Here is a 21,633-nt window from a genome sequence, read left to right on the forward strand (position 1 = left end):
AAAATTTTAGATACCGCGGTATTATTATTAATATTATGCTAAGTGATCAGTGAAGTGATCTCCTACAGAACCCTGCTGGCTTTGCATCAGCCCCAGACTCTTTCACCTGACCACTTGAGGATAAATGGCAGAGGCTCCATGTCCCCTGGCTGCCAGCTAGTTGGCTGCTAGCATGTATCATTTTGCGGCAGTGCTGTATCATGGGACATTACCTGCTGAGATTTTGCAAGTCATCTTCATGATTGATCTTCCTCAGTTCATCATTGTGTTTAGCATTTTCCAGACAGTAGGGAGGGTGTATTATGGACTGAAATTAAAATTGGGTAGGAGATATAGTTGCAATCAGTATATAAAGAAGAGTACAGTGAGGGCTTAGTGGTATCTGCTTTTAAGTTTAGAATCAGAGATGTAAAAGTGTTTTTCTTCCATGGTTCATTTTAGATTTTACATTTTCTGTTATTTTCCTCAGTGCTTGGGATGTAAGGAAAATGCCAAATAATTTCAAGAGTTTGTAGTCAAGAAACTGTGGTAAGAGTCTGAGAGTTTTATTATCAGAATTTGTGCATACCTGCCACATCTCACATCATAAACCACTCATTGGGCTAGTTGTCATTTTCTCTACTAGGTGTCCTAGCACGATAATAAAACATAGCGATATATGTAACAGACCCAATTTAATTCTGCCTTCAAACCTAAAGTTACTTTAAGATACAAGAAGAGACCAGAAAGCTGCCTCAGCCTATCTTTCCATACCTCAAGGTATTGTAGTTTGGGTTTGTCCCAAAGCCAACTGAGAGACAAAGACTTCCGTGAGGGTAATTTATCTGGGAGATAATCCCAGTAAGCACTGGAGAAGTGAAGGAGTGGGAACAGTGAGGGAGGAAAGGAGAAAAGCCAATATAGGGATATTAGTGAGCTGGTTACTGCCGTGGCTCCCTCTTCTTGCTAGAGAACTTCAGAGAAACTCTGTGAAACATCTCTCAGATTTGTCCCACCAGGGGAAGCCCTCAGACACAGAAGCAGGAGACAGGAGATTGAGATAGAAAGCTATGAGCACACCTAAACTGTTTATCAAAGCAGCAGATGCACCTAGAAAGTCCTAGAAATGGATCCAGAGGACATGGGATGGGGCATCACTTGCATTTGCTACAACAGGTAACATGCCTCATGAAAAGTCCCTTGTAAAGCCATGCTGAGAATGCAGGACAGTGACAATGAGATGATCTGTGCACACATGAGAAGATGCACAAATACTCATCATCTGGTTTACAGAACCATCATTACTGGACTAGTAATGGTTTTGGTCTGGACTCCACAGGAGGTTTCCATCAACAGCATGGAGCCAATAGTTGAGACCCAGGTAGCGTGTCTCAACCTGGTAACAATGCAGGGAGCAGTTAAATGAAATTTAACCTGGTGACAATGCAGGGAGCAGTTAAGACAGCTCCCCACATAGGCAATACAAATGATACTAGAGTCACATTTTTTACCATAGAGTAGCAGTAGCTAACAGTCAGCTATCATTTCTGGTAACTTTTCAGACTTACTTAAATTCATGATCCTTTCCTCAGATAACTTTAGGACGTTTATTCTCAACAACAATCTATGAGGAAGTAATGTGTGAAGGAGCTCTTTTTATTTTAATCAGTATAGCACTGACTTCAGGTCCTGAATCTCTCTGGAAATGTCAGTGTATTTTTGATATAACAAACCAATTCTATTTAGGAGTGAGGAGTCCAGGCTGCTCTTTTACAACAAACCCAAGAATGTGCTTTATTTTCATCTACAGAGGAAGGTGCAGGGGAAGGATGTATTGAAGGAGGGAGGGAGGAAGGAAGGAAGGAAAGAAAATTTGTCCCACATGTCTCAAAGCATATCAGTACTCATAGAAAGGAAATGTGCTGTACATTAGCTGCGTGGTTGTCAACCTGATACCCTAATGAACTGCTTCTCAGAGTAGGGGTCTAACGAGAGAAAAGTCTTTGTGTTGGGATTTCTTTGTTTGTTACTCTGGATGCTACTACAAATGGAGAAAATAAAACTGCAAAAGCGAAAAAACAGCCAGAAATATATTTTTAATAGATAAAAAGCAATTTGCTTATTTTTCTCACCATATTGCCCCTTTTGATGCTAACTATAGTAACATTATCTCTTTTAAAGTATTGTGCTACTTCTGGCAGTCATTTAGCTATTATTATTGCCTGCATTTGTCATGCCTTGGACTCTAGTTATTTCTGTGTGTTTTTTTCTCTGTCTCCTGCACCAGATTGATAAATTTCAAGTAGCAGCAGTGTCGCTTGGAAAACTGCAGAAGGTGCTGTTGCGCTGTGAGGCCAGTGACAAATCACAGTACTGGTACTGTGAACAAGTCATAGTCAGAGAGCCCGGCACCACATCTGAGTCCATCTTTACCTGTCAAAGGTAATGCTGGTCTCCAAGGTACTTCAAAAGAGTGTGCTGCACTGTGGATGATGCTGCGTGTGTATGTGTGTGTGTGTGTGTGTGTGTATCTTTTAGGTCACGGATTTGTTTCATTAACTCAGATTCCACATCATGCATAACTCTTTGATTGCTTAATCTTTTGCTAAGCATTGTAAGGAAGACTTATCTTATAATTTCTTATTACCACAATGTTGTGTGTGTCACAAAAGGACCAAAAGTTTAATACTGGAAATTATTACTTAAATAGTGAGAATATTTGTTTAACAGTTTGTTTCTTTACATTACTAAAATTGTGGTGTTACAACAGTTTCATAAGGAAATTAAGTTTGGAGAATTTTACAGAGAAGAACTTTCAGAACAGAACGTAAGAAAGACAAACATTAAATTCTAGATAAGTTGGACTTTCCTTGAGCCCCATGAGGGTCAGTCCTGAAAGCAGCTCTCTAAATTCCTGACCTGGCCCTGTACTGCCTCGGCTTGAGACACAGGTCCCCCATATATTTCCTTCTTCAAATCTCCTCATAGAAACCCCACACCTTCTTGCTTAAGAAAGTGTCACCTGTTTTTCCAAGAAGAAGCCTGGTTCTCTAGATCTTTACTGAGCCCTGCTGTTTCTCAAGAAAACGCTTGGCTTCAGCTAGATGGGCAATCATGTTTATCGTTGCTTGGTCTCTCAGTCACAGGGAATAGGCTGGGCCCCGACTTACGAATTGAGTTAAAACCCAATCTGTTGTGGGCATGGGAATGAGAAACTTGGGGTTCCATTTTGAAAATTGAATCTTCAATATCGAGGGCTGCCCTGTAGCCTCTTTTTCCAAATAGGTAATCAACAGGAAATGAGATAACAAAGTACAGGCAAAATAGGGGCAAGTGGAAATTCAAGGGTCTGGATTTAGCCAAGAAAATTGCAACTTTAAGTACTAAGCAAAAAGTAAAAATAATGAGGCAATTCAACTAAAAATCCTAAAGGCATGCCACTAAAACCTGCAAACACCCAAGATGATTGGAGCTGACTTCAGATGAACAGAAGCGGTGAGATCCACAGTAGCCCTCGTCTTTTTTGCCTTTTAGTAATTAAATTCAGTCAATTCCTTGTTCATAGTGTCTGCTTAATTCATCCTTTCTTTTATCTTACTACCACCTCTGCCCTGATTGATGCCCTTGTTCATCAAGACTAGCTCATCACAGTCATCTTCCAATTTTCTTCTGTGTCTTTCTTTCGCAGCCTACCTGCCCACAACTTCCAAGCTAGCCCTTTTATGGTACTAACTAGCATCATTCTGACTTTATCTTTTCTTCTCTCATGTCTCCTTTGTTTTACTTTGAATTTTATTCTTTAGTATTTTATTGTATAGCTTTGCCTGAAAATGTTTCAAGAAAAAATGTGGGGGAAAATAATGTTCTAAAAGCTATATTTTAATCACATCACTCCCCTGTTTAAAAACCTTCAGTAATCCTGATTGCCTACCACAAAAGCAAAACAAAACAGAACTTCCATTCAAGGCTGTATAACATCTGACTCTATATTTCCCCCTCCAATTCGTTTTTATAGCTGTCCTCTTGCAAGATCTTAGTGAAATTAGACCCCTATAATTACCTAAACAAGTTCTGTTCCACTCTGCTTCTGTCCCTCGGAGTGCTAGTCTTCACTCAGGAGGACCTTTCCTTGCTCTGTTCTCCCCATTATAATCCTGTTCATCCTCAAGCTCCAGTTCCTATTTGGCCTGTAGTATGACTTAACTGGCCAAACTACAAAGATTTTTTCTCTTCTCTCAATGTGTACTTAGAACTTAGCACAGCACAGGCACCCCCATCTGATGAGTAACACGTAGCACTGAAGAGGACTTGAGTGTCATTTCCCAGCCTGCTCCCACCCACAGCACACAGGCATCTCTGGGGCACTGGTGGAAGCTCTGTTTTATTCCCTGCATCAGAAGAGGTAGAGTGTGCTTCATCCAGGACTTTCATCTTATGTTCTGATATACTTTGTCACATTAATTTAGCTGATTTCTTTTAAATATGAAATCTTCTGGTGGATAATTTAGATGCATTCACTGCCACTGTCCATGTCTACACATACATTTCACATTGTCACCCATCATTTCTTGTGCTACCTTACTTTTTTTTTTGTTTTTTTTTTGAGACGTAGTCTTGCTCTGTCACATAGGCTGGAGTGCAGTGACTCAATCTCAGCTCACTGCAACCTTCACCTCCTGGGTTGAAGCAATTCTCCTGCCTCAGCCTCCCAAGTAGCTGGGATTACAGACATGTACCACCATGCCTGGCTAATTTTTGTATTTTTAGTCGAGACAGGGTTTCACCATGTTGGCCAGGCTGGTCTCCAACCCCTGACCTCAGGCAATCCGCTTACCTTAACCTCCCAAACTGCTGGATTACAGGCATGAGCCACCGCACCTGGCCCCTGCACTACCTTACTTCTTGTTTGTGCTGTGCCACCATGGCCTGCTTTGGAAGGAAGGAGCATAAATGATAGCTTAATTATTATAATTTCAGTGGGTTGTATCTGAAAGAATTTTAGTTTCAAAATATATTGAACAATCCCAAATAATGTAACAGATATAAAATAATAAGTGCTAATATTTAATACCCTGCTCATAGTAGGTCCTAAATAAAAGGTAGCTAGTGCTCATTCATATAATACCCTGATGAAGAAAGTAAGTTGCAAAAATAATTCCTTTCTATTATATAGCTATACAGAGATGAGACAGGTCCTACTTCCTTAATTCTTAAAGGAGCAGAAGAGTATGGCACCAGGAATAGAACTTGGGGCACAGCAGGTTCCTTTCTACTGCAGAAAAAGGCCATTCTGAAGCCACTTCTAGTTACTTCTGTCTCCCAGAGCCTTTTCTATGCATATGAGGTCAAGGTCAGTGTCCATGGAGCCTGGAAGGCTGTTCTGAGGGGAAAGGAGAGCCATGGGTGCACGCAGGAGCTGGACTGGACAGTCCTGGCAGGGGAGCTGGGGAGGGTATGATGCTGGGCATGTTCATTGTGGCTAGTTAGTTCTGGGGTACAGGCATCTAAAATGCTCAGGTGCACATCACAGAAGGGAAAAGGAAAGAAAATCTTGGTCATGCTCCTTGGAGTTTCCTCAGAGAACAAGAATTTACAGCACAGCTGAATTAGGGCAGAGAAAAAGACCACCGAGTGCTTGTCCCTTTTTGTGGGCTCAGGGGAAATGCTTAGGTGAGACACAAAGCAGAGCCGCGTGAGGAGACTGCTTCTATGCATCACAGAGGCTGCCTGCGAGTGTGCGCATCCTCCTTTCCTTTTTCCCTCTTCAATTGAACACCCACGTCCTTATGGCTTTATTTTATTTCTATGCCTGAAGGTATTATTTTTCTGTCTTTTGTACATTTGATATAGATAGGGGTATACATCACTGAATTTCTACCATTTACACTGGAGGTTTGGCTATTTGAGGTTTGCAGCAAACAAAATTTGTATTTGAATAAGGCAGACATTCAACTGACTTTATGAATTAATGCAAATATTTTTATTTAGTATTTATATTAGCTTCCTGTGGCTGCCGTAACAAATTGCCACAGACTTGATTGCATTGAACAACTGAAATATATCCTTTTGCAGTTCCTGGAGGCCAGTGATCCACGATTCAGGTGTCATCGGGGCCTCACTGTCTCGGAAGGCCTGGGAAACAGTCCTTCCTCGCCCTCCCCACTTCTGCTGCGTGCTCACCATCCTTGGGTTTCCTTGGCTTGCAGATGCATCACTCCAGCCTCTGCTCCGTTGTCACATGGCTATCTTCCTTTTGTGTGTCTGTGTCTCTGTGTTTCTTATCTTTTTGTAAGGACACTGTCGTCATTGTACTAGACCCATCCTACTCCAGTATGGCCTCATCTTTACTAATTACGTACCCTATTTCCAAACAAGGTCATGTTCTGAGGTTCTAGGTGGCCATGAATTTTGGAGGAACACTATTTAACCCAGTATACTTTTTGAGTGGATTCTGTAATGTACTGTTTAGCATTAAATTAAGGAATCTCCAGATTTTTCTGTGTTACCAAACTTGAACTATTGTGTATACATGTGTATATGTGAGTCTTGACTTTAATGTGAAATTATTAAAAACAAGTTAGCATCTATCTTTTAATAGAAACAATGTCATTCACAATATATATTTGATAACCTACTTGACCTAGGAGGGCCTGGAGACAAGGAGTGCCAAAAGCTTCTCAGTGTTGCCTTCCATAACTCCTGATTGGTTTGGGAAATGATATTGACAGGAGCTTGCAGAAGCAAGTTATTTGAAATAAAGGCCCTACCTAGGGGAATTCTAAATAGGACAATTTTTAAATGCAGAAATCAATCAGTTAAATGCAAATAACTACAAATAATGACCAACATGGAGAAACCGTGTCTCTACTAAAAATACAAAATTAGCTGGGCGTGGTGGTGCATGCCTGTAATCCCAGCTACTTGGGAGGCTGAGGCAGGAGAATTGCTTGAACCCAGGAGGCAGAGGCAGTGGTGAGCTGATAGCGCACCACTGAACTCCAGTCTGGGCAACAAGAGCAAAAATTCCATCTCAAAAACAAACAAACAAACAAAACGAATCTAACTTGACATGTCAAGGCAAGGCAGCATGACCAGCTTTGTCCTCTCAAAACAAAATTGTAGTCAGATAGGTGGAGTGACCCTGAGGCACATTCACCTGAGGAATAAGGACATGATGCTGCACAGCGTTCCTTAGAGTTGACATTGCGGTTAACACCTTTAAAGTGTTCCCGTCTCATTTCTATTCAGGATTCTTGACTTTTTAAAAATTTTTTTGAGAAAGGTTGAGATTATCTCGTTTGTGCAAAGTACAAGAAAAAAAGACTTTAAAAGCTTTCCACTATGGATACAATAGACTATCAGCAAATCCTGAATACCTCTGGTAGGTGGAATGCCACCTCCACTCCAGACTCATGCCCTTTTCACAGTCCTCAGCACCTTCTTACTAATTGCTGAAAAAAAGAGTCTGTTGTTCCACCGAAACAATTATGGGCCCCCTTCAGGCAGGTGAGGCAGGCCTTCGGGTAAGGCAAACTAAAGTCCTTCTTTTCATCCTTGAGATCACACTCTGGGGGAACCTTTGCAGCCAAAAGCTGGCCTTGGCCACACAGCAGGCCTACAGCTCAGCCAGGGCCTGGGAGACACGTTCTTCTCTGCTCCTCACTGGCCTTCACTGTGTTCTCAGCTGGTGCTGTTGGATCTGAGTTTACCTAACTCATGGCCATTCCCTGGTGCCTGGAGTCCTATAGGCTTTCATGGGTATATTTACTGGTGAGTTGACAAAAGATGCGTCACCTCTGCCAGGAGATATTTCCTGAAGTTACAGGAAACTCATTTTCCTATATACCTTTCACAAGGCGTGTGACATTAACTCAGCACTTGCTACATTAAGTTATATGTATGTGTTTATGTGTCTATCCTACTCCTTTAGCTCAGTACACTTTTCCCCAAGGTTGGGCTGATGTCTTATATTTTTACTTTCAGCTCCTATCATTGTTTCTGAAATAGAAGGGAACTAGGTTAAATTTACATGTGTAATAAATTCAATCAAAATGCATGCATTAATCAAGACACTATAAGCCCAAAGGGAAATCATATTAAAAGACAGATTTGGAATTAGAACACAATTTAAAAGGTTTAATTGTATCTTAACCTCACTATGACACATATAAACAAAATTGTCACTTAATACTCATTTTTAAGTGTTAATGACAACAAAAAGCCAAAGAGTGATTCTTAGAATTAGCATGAGTTAAAAAGAAAAAAAAAAAAAAAAAGACGTGTCCCACTGGTATAGATTTTTAAGCAAAACGCAATTTACTTGTCTCAGGATCTCACTCTTGAAAAACTGAAGTGGCTAGTTGACCAACCACACCGCAAGGGGGCTCCACCTTGACGGCCTGACAGAGAGCGGCGTTTCTTCTGCTCTATCACTGCAGCCTCACACACCAGCAGGGCCGCATCTCCATGCATGAGATTCTTACGTGGAAGCAAGGCTGATAATCACCACGTACCATCCCATCATTATTATTCACAAAGCATTCTCCTTGCTTAATTGCCTTGTGGCAACTCTGGCAGTTATTCCGTGAAAATCAAACATGAGGCACATGCTCTTAGGAGGTTGTAATCAAGACCTTCAGTGTCCACAGGACAAATACACAGAACATAGTAGGTACTCAGAAAGTGTGTGCTAAATTAGTGAATTAGTTAGTAAATAATGAGCTGAGCCTTATACAGAACAGGGCTGAGTATATCATTTGTGGAGAGGGTCAGGAAAAGAAGCAGGGGCAGCCCTGTTTGAACAGCATCCTTCTCCTGTGTAAGTATAGTTGGCAAGAGAACTTTTACACCTAGGCCAGCTCTGCCTGAAGGTGTTAGTGTGTGGTGAATTAAAAACTAATTATCCCCCTACCTTGGCCATTTACCTTTCCAGGCTTTTCTTCCAATTCTCCTGAGTAGAGTAAGTTTTGCTTCTGTCCCTAGACATTCTCCAGAGATATTGTTACTCTTTTCCCTCATTTGTCTTAGCTCATTTTATTCTTTTTTCTGCTTATTGAAATTCTTATCCCTCAAGGTCCAGGATAAAATGTTATCCATGCCATGAAGCTTTCTCTGCTTGCCCAGCCAAAAGTGTGTTCATCCTTACCCTCTTTAAATTCCTCCAGCGCTTAACTTAGACCTTTGTGCAATTCTTGCCAGAAAATGCACTGCCATTGTTTGTGAATGTATTTGTCTCAGGTACCAGATGATATGCTTCTTAATGGTAGAGTCTCATAAATTTCTCTTTATTTTCCAGTATGGTTTCTTGTACCAAGTATGGATTTAGCAAATAGTCATAGATAGGAATGGGGAAAGGAAGGAAGGAAGGGAAGGAAGGAGGGAGGGGGGTAAGGACGATGGATGGAAAACATAACGGAATCCCAAGTTGGAAGAAACCTTAGAGGTCACCTAATCTTTGCATGAGTTCCCTCTGTAACATACTCAGATGTCTCATTACAAATAATTTATGCATTTATTTATTTTCAAAATAAGTCAGCTTGTCTACAAATGGTTTTATTTTCCCTTTCTGGGAAAAGAGGGGGAGATGATGAATGATATAGACAAAAAAGATGTTGAAATTTTGATAAAGTACAGAAATGTAAAATACAATTTTTATAGGGAGAAGGGAATAATAAAAATTATCATGAGGCAGTGAGCAATCATTTAACTTTACTGATTTTTTTTTTTTCTGAAAGAGGCCACTATTAATCATTTCTTGCTATTCTGAGCATGTATTTGTGCTGCTGCAGATTTCTGTGCTCTTCTTTGTCAGTTTACGCCATTCCTTGGTGCGAAAGTGACAAGTAGTGATGGTAGGAAACTGACAGAATGAGGTGCAGGGATGAGTCTTGCTCATTTTTGGGGGATGGGGGTGGAGACAGAATCTTCAAATATTTCTTCTGCCATTTTCAATGTGAAAGTGTGCCAAATATAAAATATATCTCAGACCAAATAAAATCTGTACTACTCCTTACCTCATTATACATCTTCCCCAGCAAAACACCCTATATGTTTTAAGGCAGGAGCAACCCAACACATTCCACAATTGTCTACTTTAATTTTAAAAGACTAAGAGAATTTTTGCCCCTGTCTTTGTGTTTCCTAGCTAGGCCAGTGAAAGGGAGCTCCCTGGTGACATAGGGGTTTAGGCATTCTTTAGCTGATGGCTGCAGAGAATGGATTGTGTTCTTTGTCAAGCAACCTTCTCCTGCTTGCTTTTTATTCCACTCCTTTAATATCATCACTGCACCTCTCAAGCCACACTGCTCCAATTCTCCCATCTGTTCACTGGCTTTGGGGGAATTTTCTTGTCCTAATGCAAAAACTTGCTTCACTATCCAAGGCCTACTGTTTTATGGCACATCTGAGAAAAGTAGGATGGTTGTTGGTTGACTGGCAGTCACCCCAATATATTTTCTGTAACACAACTGTGTACAAGGCACTGTGTTTGGCAGTCAGAAAATGCAGTAGTAACTATTTTACCATAATACATTTATGTATGTTTAATTCTGTATCCTTTGTGTAGGTACAATTATTATCCATAATTTACAAATGAGGAAACTGAGGGTTACAAAGATTAAGAACATGGGGCAAGGTTGCACAAGTAGTAGATGTTGAAGCCAGGTTTTGAAACAAGGCAATCTGACTCTACTTGAAATTTAAAGTCTGTATTTTTTTTTTTTTTTTTTTGAGATGGCATCTCGCTCTGTCACCCAGGCTGGAGTGCAGTAGAGCGATCTCAGCCCACTGCAACCCCTGCCTCCCAGGTTCAAGTGATTCTCCTGCCTCAGCCTCCTGAGTAGCTGAGATAACAGGTGTGTGCCAATAAGCCTGGCCAATTTTTGGATTTTTTGTAGAGATGGGGTTTCACCATGTTGGCCAGGCTGGTTTTGAACTCCTGCCCTCAAGTGATCCACCCGCCTTGGCCTCCCAAAGTGCTGGGATTACAGATGTGAGCCACCTTGCTGGGCCTAAAGTCTGTATTTTTAAACATGAAGCTGACTGTCTTTATTCTGGCATATAAAGTAAACTCTTTACATACATAATAATGTAGCTGGAAAGATGGGATACATAAACCAAAACATAACCAGTAAAGTAAGATTGCGTAATTAGGGGCTAAGTAAATGTGCAAAATATATTGTATGTGTGTTATTAGCTTCCAGAGGAGGAAAGAACACTGTGAGCTAAAATGGTCAGAAGGAAATGGGATTTCTCATAGCTTTGGAAAAATGGAGAGATGAGCAATCCTGACAGCTGGGTAGGACTGCGAGCTCACAGTTCGCCTTTATACCCGACACCTTCCCATTATCTGCTGATTGCAAGGCTAGTGTGGTGGCGTCAGTCTTACAGCTCAGACTTTTAAGTTCCTTGACGTTGTCAGATCCTTGAGTAACCCACACACAACCCCTACCCCTACGTCATCTTGTCCAGCAGCCTCCTGTGCGTCAGCCACATGGAATCTCATTGGACTCTGTACCTGTGCCAGTGCTGTTGTCTCTCTCTACGGTGCCCTTTCTGACCTACTTATTGTTCAACCTTCAGCTCAAGTATCACCTCTTTGTTTAATTTTTTTGTTCTTCATTCCTTTGCTCTTCCCCATTCCTGCAATTGAATTGGTCAGTCTCTTTTTCTGCTCCTATAACATTTGTATTTAAGTGACTCTCCACACTTTGTTACGATTATATCTTTACATATCTGTTTCCTTCTGTTTTACACTGGAAGCTCCTCAGGTCATGTTTCTTCTCTCTTTTGTTTTTCTTGTAGTCCCAGCACTTAGGAAAATGCCTGCACACACAGGGCACTTTCTAAGTATGTACTGAATGGATAGATGGAAGGATGGAAGGAATGAGAGTATGTGTAAGTGTGTGGGATAGCAGTAACCGTGGTTTTTGTGGTATAATAATAAAATTGATATACCATGTAATACTACAAAAAATGCTTGTACATGACTTTTCATTTCAGCTTCACAACACTGCTATGAGGCAGGTAATTTAGTCAAAGAAAGTAAGCTTCAAGAGGGTAAGATCACAAAGCCAGTAAATGGCAAAGCTGGTTTTCTGAGTCCAATCTTGACCTTTTCTTCAAAAGGGAGCTTCTAACACTAAAGTTTACCTGGTTTAGGGGGAAGCTCCAGGAGGATCAGCTATTAGCTCACCCTAAGCATGTTTTCCAACATGATAGTATTTTCACCAACTTTTATGGTTATATTCTTTTTTTTTTTTTTTTTTGAGACGGAGTCTCACTCTGTCGCCCAGGCTGGAGTGCAGTGGCACGATCTCAGCTTACTGCAGTAGTAGCTGGGACTACTGGCGCCCACCACCACGCCCAGCTAATTTTTTGTATTTTAAGTAGAGATGGGGTTTCACCGTGTTAGCCAGGATGGTCTCGATCTCCTGACCTCGTGATCCACCTGCCTTGGCCTCCCAAAGTGCTAGGATTACAGGCGTGAGCCACCATACCTGGCCAATGGTAATATTCTTTTTGCAAACACTGAGGAAGAGATTTTAGAGGAAGCCAGGTGAAAGCAAGACAGAAACTCTCATAGAGGAAATATTAAAATAGGGAGTCTATTTTTCTGTGCCAAGTTTCCCTGCAATCAATGTGCAGGCCATATTTTCTAGGCTGGCCCAGGTACCATGCTCAAATTCTGAAACCCGCCCTTGCCCTTTTCTCCAGCTTGGTACTGGGAGTGCTCTGCTGGAGCCCCAGTTGCTTTTATGGGTGATAGTGATAGAGGACTGACAAACCTGGAGAGGTGGGTGGTTAGCAGGGTTAGCAACGTATATATTTCGTTCTTCAAGCCACAGGTATGATTCTTACCATTCTTAGTGTTATGATGAATATGTAATAGGATGGATTGTGTTTGACTATATAAAAAGCAATTTTATAGTTAACATTTAGTGTGCAAAATTAACGCAGAATCAACCTTATTTTAAAATTGAGAAAATCAGAAATTAATTTTCTCTCTATTTTCTCCTCTCTCTTTCTTTTTCTCTCTCTCTTTTTCCTCAGATGGCTTCCTTTCATGTCTCAGGGCATAATTCATTCAGAAATTGAACTTTATCTTCAAGGTGAGGATTACTGAAACCATCAGTAGAAGAAAGTACAAGATGATTTTGTTACATCTGGACATCATGGAACACTATTCCCCAGTTTTCCTCAGAACATCCCCTTTGACATTTATCTTTTATTGTTGGATTTATAGTATTCCTCACAGTGAAATAAAAACGTATGTAAAGCTGTGTCTTAGAATGTTAATATGCCCTACTTGAAGTTAAAAATCAACGTAAGGATTTGCCCCTGTTAAAGAGTTAAACTCACGTTTCTTCTTTTCCCACTTACAATGTCATCAGACAGATCTATTATTAACTGCACTTCACTTTTATTTTTGCAGAAATGCAAATAAATCATCAACCTAAAATACAAGAGGAAGCAAATGGTAAATGTTGTTGCCACTTTTCATCTCTTAATCATCTGAAATAATCCATTTCTGTTTCAAGATTACCAGCCTTACACATTTTTTATAGTACATTCTTATTGAGTTTAACTATTGATTGAAAAATACTTAAAATGAACACAGGAATAAGCATTATAGTTGATTTATAAAGAAACTAACAGCAACTTTAGCCCCAAATGCTTTTTTCCTTAATGCTTCTCTTCAATAATTTAAATATATATGGAAAATAATTATTTTCCAAATGGTTAAATTATATTAACTTCTTTTAATTGTACTTTCTAAAAAACTTATTTGCGTATTGGTTTCTTAGTTTTCTTTTAAAGTCTTTTGTAGTTATCTTTTTCTATTAGGTTCTCTTCAAATCAATCTGCAATTATAGTACTAATATGTTACATTTTTAAAGTCGATCTGAATGAAATGGATAAATACTGTTTACTAATATGCATACCAGGTTACCACATCTCTATGTTTTCAAAAATGGATGTACTTTCTACAGTGGTTTGAAACTAGGCAAAGGTTAGTGCTAACATTATTTTATTCATGAAGTCCTATAATGATGAAGATGGCTGCTGAGACATAAACAGTTCAAGCTTAAACTAGCATTCTTATCTATTTGTATTAGGAACTGTGTTCAGCTTAGTTTTTGTTATTTATTTTGTAAGGAAAAGTCTGTTCATATGTCCGACTCTTAGTGTGGTCATAATTTTACTAATGTTCCAGAATTTCTTAATAATTTTAAGGGACCTCAAGAGGTCTGTGTCTTATAATAAACCATCAAGTAATAAGGCTTGAAATGACATTCTAAGTAGAAAAATTATCCATTAATACCAGAACTTGGGGGGGCATATGTCAGTAATAAAGGCTAATAGTTTTTAAATGAAGGTTATAATTAAGGCTGAAAATATCAGAAGTCCTTTGTCAATAATGTAAGCCATGTAATCAACATCAGTGATGTCAAACATGAAGTTGTAATGTGCAGGGAAGGTGTTGACCTAGGACTTTGTTAGATATACTTCACCAAATTTGATTAAAATAAGCTATTTTAAAATGCTTGCTTGTAATTAATTATTTCTGTTGTCTTATTTTATGGCCTCATTAAAATGTATATTTTTTATAGTTCAAAAGTAGATTAGTCAAAGACTAATGAGTTTAGTTAGTTCATGATACACTGTCATTGTGAATGGTTCTGTCTTATTTCATTTTTAAATTCTAAATAATGCAACCTTTAATATTTCTTGGGATATGATTCTGGAAATACATTAGTGATCTCATAGTTATGTGAATGAGCTAATTTATGGTGTAGAAAGAACCTTGAAAGGTTAAGCAGTCTAATTTATTGAGGCAGTGTTACATTGTGGTTAAGAATGTTGAAAAGCAAACATGAGTCTTAGATTTTGAAAGTATATGAAGCACATGTATGTCATTTATGCCTTTCTATGTAGCTTCAGGGGGAAGAAAGTGGACCAAAATGCTATTTAAATTTAAAGGAGAAAAGGAAAAAGGACTCAACTAAGTTATTTTTACTTTCATTTTGAGGTGATTAACACTAAGTGCAATTATGCACCATTACTAACTCCTAGCCATGTTTAATTAATTCCCACAATCATCTGGGACATGTTTTCTAAACCTTGACACCTTATAATCTTAAATATTTATAATTCATATAGGTAAAATCATTCTTCATAGCAAAACTAACTACATTACTCAGTTAGACTGAACTTGGTTGTGAGAGAATATTTTCAGTATCCGTTGCTGGATTGAGTTTCTTCATTGTTATCAGTGCCTTTGGCATATTGCTCTTCTATCCAGCCACATACTAAGCCCCCTCACTAACTCCAATAAATTTATATTAATTATATAATAAAAATAAATTTAAATTCTAGTTCTAGAAGTTCTTTCAAGATACAATTTGAATGATCTATGAAGACCATATCATATGTGAATAACGACACCTTTTATTATCCTAATATGCTGTCTAGGTCCCTGATACAATGTGGAATAGAAGCAGTGATGGTAACATTAATAGTGAATGCGTATATTATTTGCTGTGTAGTCTAAGTGTTCCAGAAAAATTTATATATTTCATCCTCCAGTAACCCTATGGGATAGGTTGTATAATTATTCCACTTCATAGGTGATGAAACTAAAGGACAGAGAGGTTTTTATAACTTGCCTAAAGTCACATAAACAGATTTAGAATTTGAATGCAAGTGGTTCAACTTCAGGGACTGTACTGTTCTTGCTTTAGAGGGACTGATTTTCACTGCCCACTGCCCCCAGTCACTAAAAATGTGTGAGTGAGAGAGTATTTATCTTCTGTATCTTTGGATTTATCTTGTTGTGTTATTTTTTTAACCTATTAAGCTAGATTTAGCTTTTATCCTTGTTTCAGATCCAAGTGAAAGGATGTTTTTAATTGTCAGGGGAGATTATTATTGTTATTATATTTCATATTACTCTTTTCTCAACCAGAACCTTTGTGGGGACAGGTTGGGTTTTTGATAAGCTCCTTTTACTACCCCTTATTTGGAGCCCAACCTTTCACTAAGGGTGTATCCCCCTTTGGCTTACTTCAAAAGTCTCAGGTCCAGCTCCCACCCTTGTGTGGCCATCGCCACTCATTCTCCTGGCTTGGAGTGTTGGCATCCATCACACCTGCAGTCCTCGCCTTCTTGTTTGCTGAGTGCTCACCACTCACTTTCAGCTAGTGGCCCCTTTTATTATTATTATTAGCGTGCAGTGGATAATTTTTCTTACTTCCTTGAGATTAGAGTAATGTACTAAAAACATTTTTTTTTTGTAATTTATCCAGAATCTCATTGTATTATAGTGAGATGGCTTTAAAAATACCATCTCAGGTCCAGGTGCGGTGGCTCATGCCTGTAATCCCAGCATTTTGGGAGGCCGAGGTGGCCTGATCACTTGAGGTCAGGAGTTTGAGACCAGCCTGGCCAACATGGTGAAACTTGGTCTCTACTAAAAGTACAATAATTAGCTGAGCATGGTAGTGCATGCCTGTAATCCCAACTACTAGGGAAGCTGAGGCAGGAGAATTGCTTGAACCCAGGTGGCAGAGGTTGCAGTGAACCTAGATGGCACCACTGCACTCCAGCCTGGGCAACAGATCAAGACCCTGTCTCAAAAAACTAACTAAATAAATAAAATACCATCTCAGAAACTCTGGCTCAGAAGTGTAAGAACCTTGTCCTCAGTCAAGCAGTTAGTAAATGAAAGAACTGATATTGGAACTTAGCTCTTAACCATTATACAAAACTGTTTCATTTTAATGACTCAGCTTCCTACATGCACTCAAGGATTTCTGATTTGAGGGATTTAAAAATTCTTGGAGCACTTACTCACATATTTATAGGCAATGCTAACTCTTTGTAGTATGATCATTAACAATTTGGTAGATTATGTGTGGTAAAGATTATTAAAATACCTTTTCTCTCTTCTCAATTCTGTTACCTATACATGCTTGGCTGGCCTCACTGCCCAAATAGTGTCTGCTCAAAGAAAGAAAATTAAATGTAATGATTAGTCTCAGCTAAACATGATTAAGAACATAAAATATTCTATCACATCATCATGCATTCTGAGTCAACTATTGATGGTTTTGTATTGCCTTTTACTCTGATCATTCAGGGTACAATTTCCTATGGTGGTGTGGATAATGACAAGGTAACAGCCTACCCCTTGTGTTGGAGCCTTCTGCCTGTTGTGTCAGCCTCATTTCCTCCACAGGAAGACACATCGTGGCACCGGGGAGCCTGGGCAGGCCTCAGGAATCAGTGTCTCAAATGAGTGTGCATAATTTGTGAAGCTGAGATGCCAGAGGAACCATTTTCAGGATTGCCTCGTCAGTCCCAACATACAGAGCCTGAAACTAGGTTAATGAATTCCAGCAGGGCTAAGTGGGAAAAGAGAAGTCAACTTGTGAACAAGTTTAGAATCAAAAGAAGAGAAGGTGAGCCAAGACGAATTCTCCCAGCAGAGGCCAGATGTTGCTGTGACTTACTGTTTGGTGCCTAAAACCTTTGGCATAGGCATGTCAGGAAGTGTTAAGTGAGCAACCAGGAAGACAGTGCAGCGCTTCTCATGCCCTGGCTGGGTTTAGCTTCATTTGCTCCCAAATTAAATAGCTAGTGTTTAGTTTTTATTTGATTCTAGAACATTGGCTCACACCTTCTTTTTGGTTTCAGACAAAATACCCATAACTCAACATAGCAGTGGAACGGAATGGATTTGACACTGAAACTGTAATATAATATACTCAGCATCTTCAAATATCCAACAGCCTTGCAGAAACATCACCATCAAAAGCCTACTCCTCAACCACTTTGTATTTATAAATAATTCACAGAAAGCATAGAATGGTTTGGGGTGAAATAGACTTACTCAATCAGAGTATGTCTTGTTAATCTGAAGCAAGTTTTCTAAACCTTGGGACTACTGACATTTCAGCTTGGACAACTTTTTGTTGTGGGGGACTGTCATAAATATCAGGGTGTTTGGCAGCTTTCCTGGGTTCTACTCACCCACTGGATGTCAATAGCATGCACCTAGTTGTGATGACAAAAAAAAAAAAAATGTCTCCAGACATCAACAAATGTCTCCAAGTGGCAAACTCACCCAGAGTTGAGAACTGCTGACCTAGAAAATAGTGGTTCTGCTGCAAAAGTGGTCAGAGAGGTGTGGAGATGGGGAAGCCTGGAAGGAGAATGTGGGAGACTGTTTGCTAAAAATGTCTGTAACTGCAGCATTTTCTGTGCTCTTCTGAACTTAACAAAAGGTGGAATCAGCCTGGGCAGACATTTGAAACTGTCATGACTAACTGTAAAGCAGAAATGATACTATGTGACATTTTTGCTGTACACTATTAGGTCATAAAAGATGACACCACTCCTGCCTGGCTCACTTTCTGGGAATGTTAGCCTTTCGAATCCAGCCACTGTCCTGTGAGAAAGCGACCTTATAGAGAAGTCTGCATGGAAAGGAATGAAGGCCATTGCTCTGACCCCTGGCTGTGCTTGCAGCCAGCACCACCTTGCCAGTCACATTGAGAGAGCCATCTTGGAAGCAAATCCTCCCAGCCACAGCTGAACTGCCCCAGTTGACACTATGTGGAGCAGAGATAATCCTTCCCTGCTAAGCGTGGTCCAAATTGTACTTTCAAGGGCATAAGAAATGACTGTCATTGTTTTGCGCCATTAAGTTTTAGGATAGTTTGTTATGCGGGAGTAGACCACGGTAGCAGTAGAATTGGTAGTGGATAGGCTCATACAGACCTGCATACATAGGTCAAGACTTGGATTCTAAATATACTGAAGACCATGAATTGCTCTCCTAATGACCAGCACACAGTAATGTGGGTCTGAAAGTAGATTTGAACCTAGTAGATTGCTTAGGATGTTGGGACACAAAGAACTCAGGAATTGTTAGCAAATGCAGTCGGCCTTCTGTACTTGCAGGTCCTACATCCCCAGATTCCATCAACCACAGATCAAAAAGTTCCAGAAAAAAACCCAAACAATAAAAAATAATAATATAACAACAGAAAGTAATACACATTTAAAAAATACTATTTATACGGCATTTATACTGTATTAGTTATAAGTAATCTAGAGAAGATTTAATGTATATGGGAGGATGTGCATAGGTTATATGCAAATATTGTGCCATTTTGTCGTTGTTTTTGTTTGGTTAGTTTATTTTTTAGAGACAGGGTCTTGCTCTGTCACCCAGGGTAGAGTGCAGTGGCATGATCATAGCTCACTGCAGCCTTGACCTCTTGGCCTCAAGGGATCCTCCTGCCTCGGCCTCCTGAGCAGCTGGGACTACGGGCATATGCCACCATGCCCAGCTAATTAAAAAAAAATTGTAGAGACAAGATCTCACTGTATTGCCCAGAATGGGCTTGATGTTCCCACTTTGGCCTGCCAAAGCACTGGGATTACAGATGTGAGCTACTATTCTTGGCCAACTAGGCCATTTTCTATAAGGGACTTGAGCTTCTTTGGATTTTGATATGATGGGGCGTCCTGGAACTAATCTCCCTGGAACACCAAAAGATGACTATAGTCAAAGGAAGGCAAGTCAAGTTTTCCATGTAAGCCAAGATAAGGTGGGTGACTAAAGAGGCAATGGGACGTGGAAGAGGTTTGGCAGCAAGTATCAAGGATACACGGGAAGGGAATTTGGGATGAGGACAAGGTGGAAATGCCAAGGCTGAGCTGCTAGAATCCAGGTTGAAAATGATCACAGGGAACCTAGGGCACCTGGAAAGAATTTGATATTTAACTGTCACACTCTCCTCCCTGTTAAGCGTCAAGATTTGAGGTGAGTTGAATGTACTAAATAGGCAGGGGATGCATGGTAAACTGCACTAAAGTATAGTTGTCCTACCTGAATAGTGATACGACAAGCTCTCACATGCGGGAGGCTGCTGAGTGTTCCGGTTAGCAGTGCAGATTCTGAATCTTGACTGCACCACTTACTCACTGCATGGCATGGGAAATCACTGTATTTCTTTGTGCCTCGGTTTCTTTCCTATAAAATGTAGGTAATAGTAGAAACTCTTAGGATTATTGTGAGAATAAAATACTATCCATAAAGAACCTTGAACAGAGCCTAATACATCTTATGTATCCAATAAACATTAGCTTTTAAACTGTATGTTTCACTTGTAATGGAACCTATCCCTGTCTTGAGAGCTGTGGCTGTAGTCCCACTGTGCACGTGTTTGGACTACAGCAAGCACTTCCCACCCGGTTGGCTGACTCTGTCACTCTTTACTACATCATACAATAATCGGTGGTAAATAATCACAGGAATAACAAGAGATTCATCTTAGACCAATATCAAGATAAAATAGGTAACAGATTCATTTCTGATAATGTTTTATGGTTGTTTTCTGGACTTAAAGTGGAGAAAATTGAACACTGGTCAAAACCATTTTAATCTAGGAAGCATAACTGTTTCCAATTCAGTGTCAAATTTATCCCAACTCCTGTGGTAGTCAGCACAGAATTTCTCTATTGCTTTACATGTATAATAGGATTAATGATATTTGTCTCCTGAAAGAATAAAAATATTTGTAAAGCACTTAAAAATTAAAAAAAAATCTCATGATCCTCTTATGAGGTTGTATTTTGAAGGACTTGTGAATTTATATACATAGAATTATTTGGAGATAAAATTAATAAAAATTAGAATAATCTGTCTTGTTTACAGTATCTTTGCTAAATCTCATTTAAATATATTTACATGACCTTGAAAATGTGGATCATACAAGGTCAATATTGTTTCCATTATCTTTGTGCTAATAATAAGATCAATTATGAGGCAAATAACAATATCCTTGTCCTTTGTGTGAAAAATGACACTAATGACACATCATCAGAAGGACTTGTTTTTGTTAATTGATAAATAGTTATATATTGTGCTGAAACAATCTTAATGGCATCTTGAATATCCTTCCTCATAGAGGCAGCCTTGCTTTTCAAAATACATTTTAACGGATCCCAAAACGTTTCATAAATCACCCATTCATTTTTTGAAAGGCTATTATGTGCCAAGTGTTGTATTAGGCACTGAGAATACAGAGACATTTAAGGCCAAAATTTGCCCTTCAGGGGCTTACAATCTGGGTGGAGAGGGTCCTGATCTGTCAAGGCACTTATTTGCATGTCCAAATGTTGAAGTGTGCCAGGGTCCAGTATAGGCATGAGAGGGAGAGTGGTTCATTCTGGTTGCAGGGAGGAATGTTTGTTAATGCTTCTTCTTCTTTTTTTTTTTTTTTTTTTTTGTGTGTGTGTGAGATGGAGTCTCACTCTGTTGCCCAGGCTGGAGTGCAGTGACATGATCTTGGCTCACTGCAACCTCCACCTCCCGGGTTCAAGCAATTCTTCTGCCTCAGCCTCCTGAGTAGCTGGGACTACAGGCGTGCACCACCATGCTCGGCTAATTTTTGTGTTTTCAGGAGAGACGGAGTTTCATCATATTGGGCAGGCTGGTCTCAAACTCCTGACCTTGTGATCCGCCCACCTCGGCCTCCCAAAGTGCTGGGATTACAGGCATGAGCCACCACGCCCGGCCATGTTAATGCTTCTTAAGAGAAGGTGACCTTTGAGCTAGGGTGTTCACCAGTGAGAGGAGAG

The 21,633-nt window shown here is 39.8% G+C and overlaps 1 protein-coding gene and 1 long non-coding RNA gene across 2 annotated transcripts in view; one reads left to right on the forward strand and one right to left on the reverse strand.

The window, feature by feature from the left end:
• RP1 (RP1 axonemal microtubule associated) overlaps positions 1–21,633 on the forward strand; it is a 342,341-nt gene that overhangs the window by 221,127 nt on the left and 99,581 nt on the right. The window contains exons 22-24 of the mRNA XM_054561625.2: positions 2,267–2,421; positions 13,030–13,088; positions 13,412–13,456. Of these exons, the coding sequence (XP_054417600.2) occupies positions 2,267–2,421; positions 13,030–13,088; positions 13,412–13,456 (259 nt within the window). The remainder of the gene's footprint in view (positions 1–2,266; positions 2,422–13,029; positions 13,089–13,411; positions 13,457–21,633) is intronic.
• LOC134761928 (uncharacterized) lies at positions 16,917–18,295 on the reverse strand. The gene is made up of 3 exons (XR_010141112.1): positions 18,107–18,295; positions 17,168–17,384; positions 16,917–16,980 (listed from the first exon to the last, which is right to left on the reverse strand). It is a non-coding gene; the product is annotated as an uncharacterized LOC134761928 (long non-coding RNA).

This window comes from Pongo abelii, chromosome 7, assembly GCF_028885655.2.
Source record: "Pongo abelii isolate AG06213 chromosome 7, NHGRI_mPonAbe1-v2.0_pri, whole genome shotgun sequence".
Classification (NCBI taxonomy): domain Eukaryota; kingdom Metazoa; phylum Chordata; class Mammalia; order Primates; family Hominidae; genus Pongo; species Pongo abelii.